Source organism: Carcharodon carcharias, chromosome 26, assembly GCF_017639515.1.
Source record: "Carcharodon carcharias isolate sCarCar2 chromosome 26, sCarCar2.pri, whole genome shotgun sequence".
Taxonomy (NCBI): Eukaryota; Metazoa; Chordata; class Chondrichthyes; order Lamniformes; family Lamnidae; genus Carcharodon; species Carcharodon carcharias.
In genome coordinates this window covers 21,787,102-21,801,064 of record NC_054492.1, presented here as the reverse complement: position 1 = coordinate 21,801,064, position 13,963 = coordinate 21,787,102, and the positions used below count along the sequence as shown (strand labels likewise).

Below are 13,963 nucleotides of genomic sequence, written 5' to 3'. Positions count from 1 at the left end.
TAAAGGTCGATAAGGGTTGCACCCTGAGATATTAAAGGAAGTAGCTACAGAGATAGTGGAGGCGCTGGTAGTAATATTCCAAGAATCCTTAGATTTTGGAGAAGTCCCAGAGGATTGGAAAACTGCCAATGTAACATCCTTATTCAAAAAGGGAGGGAAATTAAGAACAGGTAACTATAGGTCAGTTACCTTAACGTCTGTTATTGGGAAAATGTCAGAGTTTATTATAAAGGATGTAATAGCAGAGCATTTAGAATTGCATAATCTAATCAAGCAGAGTCAGCATGGCTTCATGAAGGGGAAATCATGCCTAACAAATTTATTAGAATTCTTTGAGGAGGTAGCTAGCAGGATAGATAAAGGAGAACCAGTAGATGTAATATATTTGGATTTCTAAAAGGCGTTCGATAAGGTATTGCACGTAAGGCTACTTAATAAGATAAGAGCCCATGGTGTTGGGGATAGTATATCAGCATGGATGGAGGATTGACTAACTAACAGAAGACAGAGTTGGCATAAGGGGGGCATTTTCAGGATGGCAACCTGTAACTAGTGGTTTGCCACAGGGATTGATGCTGGGGTCTCAAATATTTACAATTTATATTAATGACTTAGATGAGGGAAGTGAATGTACCAAGTTTGCAGATGATACAAAAATAGGTGGGAAGGCAAGTGATGAGGATGACACAAGGAGTTGACAGAGGGATACAGACAGGTTAACTGAGCGGGCAAAAAAGTGGCAGATGGAATATAGTGTGGGAAAATGAGAGGTTATGCACTTTGGCAAGAAGAATAGAGGAGCTGAATATTATTTAAACGGAGAAAGACTGCAGCACAGAGGGATTTGGAAGTCACAAACAAAAACAAAAATAGCTGGAAAAACTCAGTCGGTCTGACAGCATCTGCAGAGAGGAACACAGTTAACATTTCGAGTCCGTATGACTCTTCATCAGAAATTTGGGAGTCCTTGCGCATAAATCACAAAAAGCTAACATATAAGTTCGACAGGTAATAGGGAAGGGATGTTGGCCTTTATTTCAAAGGGACTGGAGTATAAAAATAGGGAAGTCTTGCTAAAACTATACAAGGCACTACTTAGACCACACCTAGAATACTGTGAACAGTTTGGGTCCCCTATCTGAGGAAAGGTATACTGGCATTAGAGGCAGTCCAGAGAAGGTTCACTAGGTTGATCCCGGGCATGGAGGGGTTTTCTTATGAGGAAGTTCTACCTGTACTCATTGGAGGTCAGAAGAACGAGAGGCGACTTTATTGAAACATATAAGGTTCTTAGGGGGCTCGACAGGGTAGATGCTGAGAGGTTGTTTCCCATTGTGGATGAATCTAGGACCAGAGGGCATAATCTCAGAGTGAGGGGGTGCCCATTTAAAACAGAGGTAAGGAGCAGTTTCTTCTCTTAGAGGGTAGTGAATCTGTGGAATTCTTTACCACAGAGGGCTAAAGAGGCTGGGTCGTTAAGTATATTCAAGGCTGAGACAGATAGGTTTTATTCAGTAAGAGAATCAAGGGTTATGGGGAAAAGGCAGGAAAGTGGAGCTGAGGATTATCAGATCAGCCATGATCTCATTGAATGGTGGAACAGACACAATGGGCCAAATGGCCTACTTCTGCTCCCATATCTTATGGAGATTGGCACTAAGTTAAAATGCTCAGAGTTGGTGCAGACACAGTGGGCTGAATGGCCTCCTACTCCATAACAACTGTGATTCATTGTATCAATGTTTAGTTTCTAACTTGGTTGGCACTGCTCTTACTGGTCAAAAAATGCACAAGTTGGTAGCTACATACATTTCTGAGGGAAATCTTTACAATTATTTGTAAATTTCAGGCTCCACATCAATTAATATCTTACATTTGTAATTTTTAAAAATTCTTTCAATGGCTTGCTAGGCCATTTGAGAGGGCAGTTAAGAGTCAACCACATTGCTGTGGCTTTGGAGTCACGTTTAGGCCAGACCAGGTAAGGACAACAGATTTCTTTCCCTAAAGGACATTAGTGAACCAGACGGGTTTTTACAACAATCAACAATGGTTTCTGAGTTACCATTACTGAGGCCAGCTTTCAATTCCAGATTATTAATTGAATTTAAATCCTACCTGCCGTCATGGTGGAATCTGAACCCTTGTCCCCAGAACATGAGCCTGGGCCTCTGGATTACTAGTCCAGTGGCATTATCAATACATGTGATACTTTGAAATATGACATGGAATAGATGGATGGATCATGTGCAAGAATGGCCAAGATCTCTTTAATCATATACAGAACCACAGTTTATATTGTTTAATTTCAAGATTGTCGCTCCAAGAAGTTGGATCAAAGAAGTTGGATGAAACCATGAATATTGGATTGGATATTTCTCAGTTCTTCAAAGATAGAATATAAAGCTCTACCTTTTTTTTAAGAAAAACACAATTTGTTAGCATCAGAATCCTGCAGCATAGGAGGAAGTCATTCTGTCTGTCGTGCCAATGCTAGCCTTGAAAGAGCTGTGCAAATTTAGTCCCACACCCAGTCCTCATAACCTGTAAACCAGTCTTCAGGTACCATCAATCATCTTTTGAAACTTCCAACAACATATCAGGTTGAATCCACCAACATATCAAGTAGTGTGTTCCAGATCTCAAATGCCATGTGAATACATTTCTTCTCCTTTGCCCTCTTTCTTTTGCCAATTATTTGATGTTTATGATCTCTGGTCACTGACCCACCTGCCAGAGGAAATAGAACAAGTTGGGAGAAACTATCAAAACCTCTCAATTTTGAATACCCTATTCCCCTTAACCTTTTCTGCTGTAGAGTGAATAATCCCAGTTTCTCCAATCTCTCCGTGACTGAACTCCCTCATCTCTGATATCATCCTGGAAACCTCATCTGTAATCTTTCCAAGGCCTTGACATCCATTCTAACATGTGATGCCTGGAATTGTACACCATGCACCAGTTGAGGCCTATCCATTCATTCGTAAAGGCTTAAAACAACTTGCTTGTTTTTGCATTCAATACCCTTATTTAGAAAGTTAAGTATCTCATACACTTTCTTAATCATCGCATTAACTTGCCCTGCCACCTTAAAACATTTGACAATATGCATCCCTGGATCACTCTACTCTTTTAACCACCCCCTTCAAAATCATACATTTAGATTATGCTGCCTCTCCATGGTATTCCTCCCAAAGTGCATCATTTCACAATATCCGCATTAAATTGCAACTGCCATATGTCTGCCCATTTTACCAGTCTAGGTCCACCTGATGTCTGCTGCTGTCACAAATATTAACTACTTAACCAAGTTTTGTATCATCTGCAAACTTGGAAATTGGATTCTTTATATCCAAGTCCAGGTTTTATTTTTATTCACTTGTGGGATGTGGGAGTCACTAGCAAAGCTATCATTTGTTACCCAATCTAATTGCTCTTGAGAAGATGGTGGTGAGCCAGCTTTTTGAAATACTGTAGTTCATGTGGTGTAGATACTGTAGCAGTTTGATATAACTGAGTGGCTTGCTTTACCATTTCAGAGGGTAGTTCAGAGTTGAAAATATTACTGTGGATCTGGAGTCACGTAAAGACCAGAATGGAAAATGACTCCTGGACTGAAGGATGTTAGAGATGTTTTTACAACAATCCGCTAGTTTCACAGTCACCATTACTGAGATTAGTATTTCATTCCACAAATATAAATTGAATTAACAGTTCTCCCAGCTGCCATGGTAGCATTTGAATTCGTGTTTCCAGAGCATTAGTTCAGGCCTCTGGATTACTAGTCCACTAAGATTACCACTATGCTACTGTCCCCCTGTGCAGAATGGTGAAAGTTGGAGGGTAGCTTGGAAATGGGGATGTTCTCATGTGTCTGCTGCATTTGTCCTTCTAGGTGGCAGTGATCACGGGTTTGGAAGGTGCTGTCCAAGGAACGTTGGCGTGTTGCTGTAACGCATCTTGTAGGAGGTACTTGCTGCTACCACTGTGCACTGGTGATGAAGGGCGTGAATGTTTAGGGTGGTGGATGCGGTGCCAATCAAGCAGGCTGCTTTCTCCTGGATGGGGTTGAGCTTCTTGAGTGTTGTTGGAGCTGTAATCATTCAGGCAAGTGGGAAGTATTCTATTACACTCCTGATTTGTGCTTTGTGGCTTGTGAACAGGTTTTGGGGAGTCAGAGCTAAGTTACTCGCTCTAGAATTCCCAGCCTGTTACCTGTTCTTGTAGCCACAGCATTTTTATGATTGCTCCAATTAAGTTGCTGGTCAATGGTGATTCCCAGGACGTGGATAGTGGGGGATTCAGCAATGCTAATGCCATTGAATGTAAAGGAAAGGTGAGTAGATTCTCTCTTGTTGGAGATGATGATTGTCTGACACGAATATTACTTCCCACTTAGTAGCCCAAGCCTGAATGCTATCCAAGTCTGAATGCTGTCCAAGTCTTGCTGCATGCGGACGTGAACTGCTTCAGTATCCGAGAAGTGCTGGATGGTACTGAACTTAGCAATAATCAGGGAACATTCCCACTTCTGACTTTAGGGAAGATCATTGATGAAGCAGCTAAAAATGGTTGAGCCAGGGGCACTCCCTGAAGAATTCCTGCATTGATGTCCTGGGGCTGAGATGATTGGCTTCCAACAACCAAAATCATGTTCCTTTGTGCTAGGTATGACTCCAACCAATGGAGAGTTTTCCCCGATTCCCACTGACTTAAGTTTTGTTAAGGCTCCTTGATGCCAAACTCGGTCAAATGCTGCCTTGATGTCAAGGGCAGTCACGCTCACTTCATCTCTGAAATTCAGCTCTTTTGTCCATGGTTGGACCGAGGCTGTAATGAGGTTTGCAGCCAAGCAACCCTGGCAGAACCCAAATTGAGTAGTGAGCAAGTTATTGGCGAATAGATCATTTATATAAAATGATGATCCCAATAACTTGCAACTCTACTGCATCTAATTAGAAAAACATCCATTCACCACCACTCTATACCACCTATCCCTGAGCTAACTATGTCCCATGTTACTAACGTTCCTATAATCCCATATGCTTCCCACCACTGACAGATTCACAGAATTTTAATGGTACAGAAAGAGGCCATTCGGCCCATTGTGTCTACACCATCTCTCCAAATGAGCATTATGACCCAGTGCCATTGCCCTGCCTTTTCCCCATACTCCTGTACATTGTTTCGATTCAAATAATCACTTAATGCCCTCTTGAATGCTCGATTGAACCTGCCTCCAACACGCTTCCAGGCACCGCATTCCAGACCCAAACCACTCGTTGCGTGAAAAGGTCTTTTCTCACGGCACATCTGATGTTACACTGTCTTGGCCTTAAGTGACCAGATTCATCTCTCTTCTTCTTCGAACAGGGGTGCAACTTTTGCAACACTCCAGTCCTCTGGCACTACTCCCATATCCAAGATTGTGGTCAGAGTTTTTGCTATCTCCACACTTGCTTTCCTCAGCAACTGGGGATATACCCCATCTTGATCCAGTGACTTGATCATTTTTGAGTTCCGTCTTATTTGCTGTCTAGAAATGCTATTGCAAAATTTGTATTTTTAATTAAAATAAATCTCACATTTTAAGGAGATACACCGCTGGTCCCATTGTTTACTTTGTCATTTTTGTGCATAAAGAGAAATAAAATTAGTGAGAACACAAAATAAAAAAAATTATTTTTAAAATTTGACATTTTAAAAATCACCAACAATTTGTCATCTTCAGGGATGAGACAAAGGTTTAAGGTGTTCTCTTTCTGGGCCAGAGATTGTTTGGCATTGCACCAAAGGGAGCAAATTTGGGAAGATATGGTATTTCAAAGAAAAGAGGGATGGCAAGAGAGAAAGCTATTAATATGAGAAGTGATAAACAGAATGTGACAGGGAGGGATAGACAATACAAATCTAAGAGTAAATCAGCAGATAAGGCTAGAAGTTATAAAAATATTAAAAGGACAAAACTAAAGGCTCTGTATCAGAATGCACATAGCATGCAAAACAGAACAGATGAACTGACAGCACAAATAGAAATAAGTACAGATGATCTGATAGCCATTACAAAGACATGGCTACAGGATGACACAGATTGGGACCTGAATATTGAAGGGACATGACATTTAGGAAGGACAGGAAGCTAGAAAAAGGGGGAGGGAGGGGCTTTGTTAATTAATGATGGTATTAGCACAATAGAGAGGGATGACCTAAGTTCAGGAAACCAGGATGTAGAAGTGGTTTGGGTAGAAGCGGTTTGGCTAGGGATGAGAAATGATAAAGGCAATACGTCACTTGTGGGAGTGGCATACAGGCCCCCCCAGTTGTAACTACACAGTAGGACAGAGTAGTTTCTTCGAACAGCAGTATCCAGAGCCAACCAGAGAGTAGGCTATGCTAGACCTGGTATTGTGCAATGAGAATGGATTAATTGATGACCTCATAGTGAAGGTGGCCCTACACAGCAACAATCATAATATGACTGAATTTTACATTCAGTTTGAGAGACAGAAGAGTGGGTCAAGGCTAGTATTAAAAGGGCAATTGTGAGGGCATGAAAGCAGAACTAGCTAAAGTGAACTAGCAATTTAGAATAAGGGGTAGGTCAATTGAGATGCAGTGGCAGACATTTAAGGTTTTATTTCAGAATACAAAGAATAGGTACATTCCAACAAGACAGGCAAATTCCAAGGGGAGAACTCACCATCCATTAACTTAAAAAAGTCAAACATAGTATCAAACTTAATGAAAAAGCATATAATTGTGCAAAGATGGGCAGGTCAGAAGATAGGACAGAAACAAAAGCAAAGAATGACTAAAAGATTAATAAAGAGGGAAAAATCATAGAATGAGAGAAAGCTAGCTAGAAATATAAAAAAGAAATAGTAAGAGTTTCTATACAAATTTTAAAAAGAAAAGAATTAGCGAAGTGTGTGTTGTCCTATAGAAATTTAGTCTGGGGAATTAATATGGGAAAATAAAGAGATGGCAGATGAATTCAACAGGTATTTTGCATCGGCCTTCACTATAAGGGATACAAGTAACATCCCAGAAATAGCTGTAAATCAGGAAATGGAAGAGAGATAGGAACTACACTATGACGGCACTGAGTGCTCCTTTGGGATGCATTTCAGTGCTTCAGCTGGGGCAGGATTTTCGGGTCGTCGGCCGGGCACAGCGGGCAGGAGCAGGAATGGCTGGGAAACGGCCTGCCGCCTGCAATCAGCCTCAGGCCACGATTTGAAAGACATGCTGAAATGCTCAGGGCAAGCACGGAAGTCAGTGCAGGCGCAGGAGAGCGCACAGTGAAAGCTCCCTGAACACAGAGAGTTGCCTCAGGGAGCTGAAGTATTTAAAATCAATACGAAGTTTTTAAAAATCCAGAAAAAATGTCCACACAGCAGACTCAATCATCCTGTCATGTGGAGAACAAAAATGCTGCACAAAGCAGCATTGGTAAGTGAGGGAGTTTTAAGGGTTAATTTCTATCTACAGTCTAGTTTCTCTTTAATTAAGCAATTAAATAAAAGTTGCCTTTTGGGTTGGGAGGTGGTGAGCTTTCGTCCACCTTTAAAACAGGGCTCTTTCAGGCTCTGCTTGCAACTAGTTAATTAGTTAACCTTAAACAGATTTTCAGAAGCCAGATTCAGACAACATAAAAGCAAGCCATCTACAGTGCTGCTTTTGTCTGCACTGGAATGCTGCTTTGGGCTGCATTTGAGTGCTTCAGTTGGAGCTTGGTGAGTGAGAAGGTTCAGTGAAGAAGGAAGGAGATGATCTTTTCATTTTCTACCTTTCCTCAGAAAGAAGAGCAGTGGCCTTGGTAAGTAGGACTTGAGTATTTTTACTGTCCTTAATATTGTCTAAACCGGAGGAAGTAAAAGTAAAGGGGGGAATTTAAGGGTAAGTTATGGCAGGGCAGTTCAGCCATGCGGATTGCTCTTCCTGTGCGATGTACGAAATCAGGGACACTTCCAGTGTCCATGGTGACCACGTGTGCAGGAAGTACTTCCAGCTGCAGCTGCTTGAAATCCACATTTTGGATCGGGAGCAGCGGCTGGAGTCACTGTGGAGCATCCGCAGGACTGAAATCTTTGCGGATAGCATGTACACTGAGGTGGTCACACCACAGTAAAGAGTGCACAGGCGGAAAGGGAATGGGTGACCACCAAACAGAGTAAAGGAACGAGGCAAGTATTGCAGGAGTCCCCGGGTCCATCTCCCTCTCTAACCAATTTTTGATGCTGCTGGGGGAGATGGTTTCTCAGGGGAATGCAGCAAGAGCCAAGTCTGTGGCACCACGAGTGGCTCAGCTGCATAGAGGTGGAGAAAAAAAAAGTGGGATATAGCATTAGTGATAGGGGATTCTATCGTAAGGGAAACAGATACACATTTCTCCGGCCGCAGACGTGACACTAGGATGGTATGTTGTCTCCCTAGCGCCAGGGTCAAGGATGTCACTGAGTGACTGTAGGACATTCTGAAGTGGGAGGGTGAACAGCCAGAGGTCATGGTCCATATTGGTACCAACGACATAGTTAAAAAGAGGGATGAGGTCCTGAGAGCCGAATATAGAGCTGGGAAATAAATTAAAAAGGACCTCAAAGGTAGTAATCTCAGGATTACACCCAGCGCCAAGTGCTAGTAAGATCAGGAATAGGAGACTAGATCGGATGAATGTATGGCTGGAGAGATGGTGCAGGAGGGAGGGATTTAGATTCCTGAGGCATTGGGACCGATTCTGGGGAAGATGGGACCTGCACAAGCTGGACGGGTTGCACCCCAGCAGGACCAGGACTGATGTCCCGCAAGGGTATTTGCTAGAACTGTTGGGAACGGTTTAAACTAGATTGTCAGGGGGAATGGGAACCTGAGTGGGGAGACACAAGAGGGAGAAGGAAAGATGGAAATGAAAGACAGAAAAGTAAAAAGCAAAAATGGAAGGCAGAGGAAACAGGGGCTAGCTGCAAATAGGGCCATAGTACAAAAAAAATGTAAAAAGACAAGTCCAAAGGCACTGTATCTAAATGCATGGAGCATTCGCAAAAAGGTAGAAAAATAAACAGCACAAATAGATGTAAACGGGTATATGATATGATTGTGATTACAGATACTTGGCTGCAGGGTGACCAAGACTGGGAATTGAATAGCCAAGGGTACTCGATACTTAGCATGGACAGACAAAAAAGAAAAGGTGGTGGTGTGGCATTGTTAAGAAGGATGAAATCAGTGCAATAGCGAGAGAGGATATTGGCTCAGAAAATCTAGATGTGGAATCTGTCCAGGTGGAACTAATTAACAACAAGGGGCGGGAAACATTAACGGGAGCTGTAAATAGACCTCTAAACAGTAGTGGTACGGTAAGGGACTGTATTAAACAGGAAATTAGAGATGCATATAACAAGGGTGCTACAGTAATCATGGGTGACTTTAATCTACATACAGACTGGGCGAAACAAATGAGCAATAATACACAGTGGGTGAATTCCAGGAGTGCTTACAAGATGGAATTTTAGACCAGTACGTTGAAGAACCAACTAGGGAACAGGCTAAAACCAAAATACTGCGGATGCTGGAAATCTGAAACGAAAACAGAAAACGCTGGAAAAACTCAGCAGGTCTGACAGCATCTGTGGAGAGAGAAACAGAGTTAACGTTTCAAGTCCATATGGCTCTTCTTCAGAGCTAAAGAGAAGCAGAAATGTAGAAATTTCTACATACATAGCGGTGGATAGCCAATGGCTAAGATTTAAGGAATGAATGTATGCATTGCAACAGTTATATATTCCTTTCTGGTGCAAAAACTCAACAGGAAGTGTCCCATCCATGGCTAACAAAAGAAATTAAGGACAGTATTAGATCAAAGGAGGAGTCATATAATGTTGCTAGAAAAAGTAGCAAGTCTGAGGATTGGGAGCAGTTTAGAATTCAGCAGAGGACCAAGAGATTGATTAAGGGGGAAAATTAGAGTATCAGAGTACACTTCCAAGGAACATAAAAGAGGACTGTAAAAGCTTCTATAAATTTGTAAGAAGAAAAAGATTAGTGAAGGTAAATGTAGGTCCCTTACAGTCCAAAACGAGAGAATTTATAATAGAGAACAAGGGTGTGGCAGAGCAATTAAACAACTACTTTAGTTCTGTCTTCACAGAGGAAGGTATAAATAACTTCCCAGAAATACTAGGGGGCCAAAGGTCTAGTGAGAAGGAGGAATTGAAGGAAATTAGTATTATTAAAAGAAAAACAGTGCTGGAGAAATTAATGGGGCTAAAAGCCGATAAATCCCCAGGGCCTGGTAACCTACATCCCAGGGTACTAAAGGAGGTGGCCATGGAAATAGTGGATATGTTGGTTGTCATCTTCCAAAATTCTATAGGTTCTGGAACAGTCCCGGCAGATTGGAGAATGGCAAATGTAACCCTACTATTTAAAAAAGGAGGAAGGGAAAAAATGGGGAATTACAGACCGGTTAGCCTAACATCAGTGGTAGGAAAATGCTAGAGTCTATTATAAAGGATGTGATAACAGGACACTTAGAAAATATTAATAGGATTAGACAAAGTCAACATGGATTTATGAAAGAGAAATCGTGTTTGACAAACCTACTGGAGTTTTTCGAGGACGTAACTAGCAGAATAAATAAGGGAGAACCAGTGGATGTGGTATATTCGGATTTGCAGAAAACCTTTGATAAAACCCCACAAAAGAGGTTATCCTGCAAAATTAAAGCAAATAGGATTGGGGGTAATGTATTTGCATGGGTTGAGAATTGATTAGCAGACAGGAAACAGAGTAGGAATAAATGGGTCTTTTTCGGAATGGCAGGCAGCGACTAGTGGGGTATCACAGGGATTAGTGCTTGGGCCCCAGCTATTCACAATGTACATCAATTATTTGGATAAGGGAACCAAATGTAATATTTCCAAGTTTGCTGATGACACAAAACTTGGTAGGAATGTGAGTGGTTAGGAGGGTGTTAAGAGGCTTCAAGTTGATTTAGACAAGTTGAATGAGTGGGAAAATACATGGCAGATGCAGTATATCGTGATAAGTGTGAAGTTATCCACTTTGGTAGGAAAAACCGAATGGTAGAGTATTATTTAAATGGTGATAGATTGGGAAATGTTGATGTACAAAGGGACCTGAGTGTCCTTGTACACAAATCATTGAAAGCAAGCGTGCAGGTGCAGCCAGCAGTTAAGAAGGCAAATGGCATGTTCGCCTTCATTGCAAGAGGACTTCAGTATTGGAGCAAGGATGTCTTACTGAAGCTATACAGGGCCTTGGTGAGACCACATCTGGGGTATGGTGTGCAGTTTTGGTCTTCTTACCTAAGAAAGGATATACTTGCCATAGAGAGAGTGCAGTGAAGGTTCACCAGGCTGATTCCTGGGATGGCAGGATTGTCATAGGAGGAGAGATGGACCTGTATTCACTGGAGTTTAGAAAAATGAGAGGGGATCTCATTGAAATGTATAAAATTCTGACAGGGCTGGACAGACTGGAAGCAGGGATAATGTTTTCTCTGGCTAGGAGGGTCTAGAACAAGGGGTCACAATCTCAGGATGAGGGGTAAGCCATTTAGGACTGAGATGAGGAGAAACGTCTTCACTCAGAGGGTGGTGAACCTGCGGAATTCTCTACCACAGAGGGCTGTGGATGCCAAGTCACTGAATATATTTAAAAAGGAAATAGATAGATTTCTAGACTCGAAAGACATCAAGGGATATGGGGAGAGAGCGGGAGTATGGCGCTGGGATAGACGATCAGCCATGACCATATTGAATGGCAGAGCAGGCTCGAAAGGCCAAACGACTTACTCCTGCTTCTATGTTTCTAACTCAAGAAAACGACAATCACCAGAGAAGTGGTACTGAGCAAATTGTTAGAATTGCAGGCTGACAAGTCCTTGGGTCCTAATGGACTTCATCCTAGGGTGTTATAAAAAGCAGCTAGTGAGATAGTTGGTGCATTGGTTTTAATTTTCAAAAATTCCCTAGATTCGGGGAAGGTTGCATTAGATTGGAAAATAGCAAATGAACCTGCGGAATTCTCTACCACAGAGGGCTGTGGATGCCAAGTCACTGAATATATTTAAAAAGGAAATACTTTACTCACAGAGGAAGGAAGCTAGCAGGCTAGTTAGCTTAATATCTGATATAGCGAAAAGGTTAGAAGTTATTATTCAGGATGTCATAGCAGGGCACTTGGAAAAATTCAAGGTAATCAGGCAGAGTCAACATGGTTTTGTGAAAGAGGAAATAATGTTTAAGCAATGTATTAGAGTTCTTTGAAGAAGTAGCATGTGCTGTGGATAAAGAGGAACCAGTGAATGTACTGTACTTAGATTTCCAGAAAGCACTTGATAAGGTGCCTCAAAGGTTATGGCGAAAAATAAATGCTCATGACGTAGGGGGTAACATAGAAGATTGGCTAGCTAACAGAAAACAGAGAGTCATTTATGGGTCATTTTCTGGTTGCCAAGATGTAACAAATGGTGCGCAACAGGGATCAGTGTTGGGCCCTCAACTTTTTATAATTTATACAAATGACTTGGATGAGGGGACCAAAGGATGATTGCTAAATTTGCTGATGACACAAAGATAGGTAGGAAAGCAAGTTGTGAAAAGGGCATAAGGAGGCTACGAAGAGATATAGATAGGCAAAGATCTGGCAAATAGAATATAGTGTGGGCAAATGTATAATTGTCCATTTTGGCAGGAAGAATAAAAAAACATATTATCTAAATGGTGAGAGATTGCAGAGCTCTGAGATTCAGGGGGATTTGGGTGTCTTACTAAATGAATTACAAAAGGTTAGGTTGCAGGTACAGCAAGTAATTAGGAAAGCTAATAGAATGTTATCATTTATTGCAAGGGGAATTGAATACTGGACTAGGAGGTTATGTTTCAGTTGTACAAGGCATTGGTGAGATCAAGTCTGGCGTACTGTGTACAGTATTGGTCACCTTATTGAAGGAAGCACATAAATGCATTGGAAGCAGTTCAGAGAAGGTTTACTGAACTGATACCAGGTTGTCATAAGAGGAAAGGTTGGACAGGCTAGGCTTATATCCACTGGAGTTTAGAAGAGTAAGAGGTGACTTGATTGAAACATATAAGATCTGAGGAGTTTGACAGGATGGATATGGAAAGGACGTTTCCCCTTCTGAGAGAGTTTACAACTGGGGGTCATTGTTTAAAAATAATGGGTCGCCCATTTACAGTCATTGAGTCCGAGTTTTACATCACAGAAACAGGCCATTTGGCCCATCGTGTCCGTGCAGGCCATCGAGCACCTATCGATTCTAATCCCATTTTCCAGCACTTGGCCCATAGCCCTGTAGGCTATGGCATTTCAAGTGCCTCATCTAAATGCTCCTTAAATGTTATGAGGGTTCCTGCCTCTACCATCCCCTCAGGCAGTGTGTTCCAGATTCCAGCCACCCTCTGGGTGAAAACATTTTTCCTCAAATCCCTTCTAAACCTCCTACCCCCTACCATAAATCTATGCCCCCTGGTTATTGACACCTCTGCTGAGGGGAAATATTTCTTCCTATCTATGCCCCTCATAATTTTGTATACCTCTATCAGGGCCCCCTCAGTCTTCTCTGCTCTAAGGAAACCAACCTTAGCCTATCCAGTCTCTCTTCATTGCTGAAAAGCTCCAGCCCAGGCAACATCCTGGTGAATCGCCTCTGCACCGTCTCCAGTGCAATCACATCCTTCCTATAGTGTGGCAACCAAAACTGCATACAGTACTCCAGATGTGGCCTAACTAGCATTTTATACAGCTCCAACATAACCTCCCTAATCTTATATTCTATGCCTCAGCTAATAAAGACAAGTATCCCATATGTCTTCTTAACCACATTATCGACCTGTGCTGCTGCCTTCAGGGATCTGTGGATATGTACAAAGTCCCTCTGATCCTCTGTACTTCTTAGGGTCCTACATTCATTGTGTAC

At 42.0% G+C, this 13,963-nt stretch overlaps 1 protein-coding gene across 12 annotated transcripts in view; it reads right to left on the bottom strand.

The window, feature by feature from the left end:
- The window catches only part of gabpb1 (GA binding protein transcription factor subunit beta 1), an 88,936-nt gene that overhangs the window by 24,957 nt on the left and 50,016 nt on the right, over positions 1-13,963 (bottom strand). Inside the window, exon 10 of one of the 12 annotated variants that reach the window (XM_041175190.1) lies at positions 2,249-2,730. The exons of the other annotated variants lie outside the window; for them this stretch is intronic. Coding sequence (XP_041031124.1) covers positions 2,719-2,730 — 12 coding nt within the window. The 3' untranslated portion in view covers positions 2,249-2,718. Of the gene's footprint in view, positions 1-2,248; positions 2,731-13,963 lie in introns of those variants that run through there. 12 annotated transcript variants of the gene reach the window in all.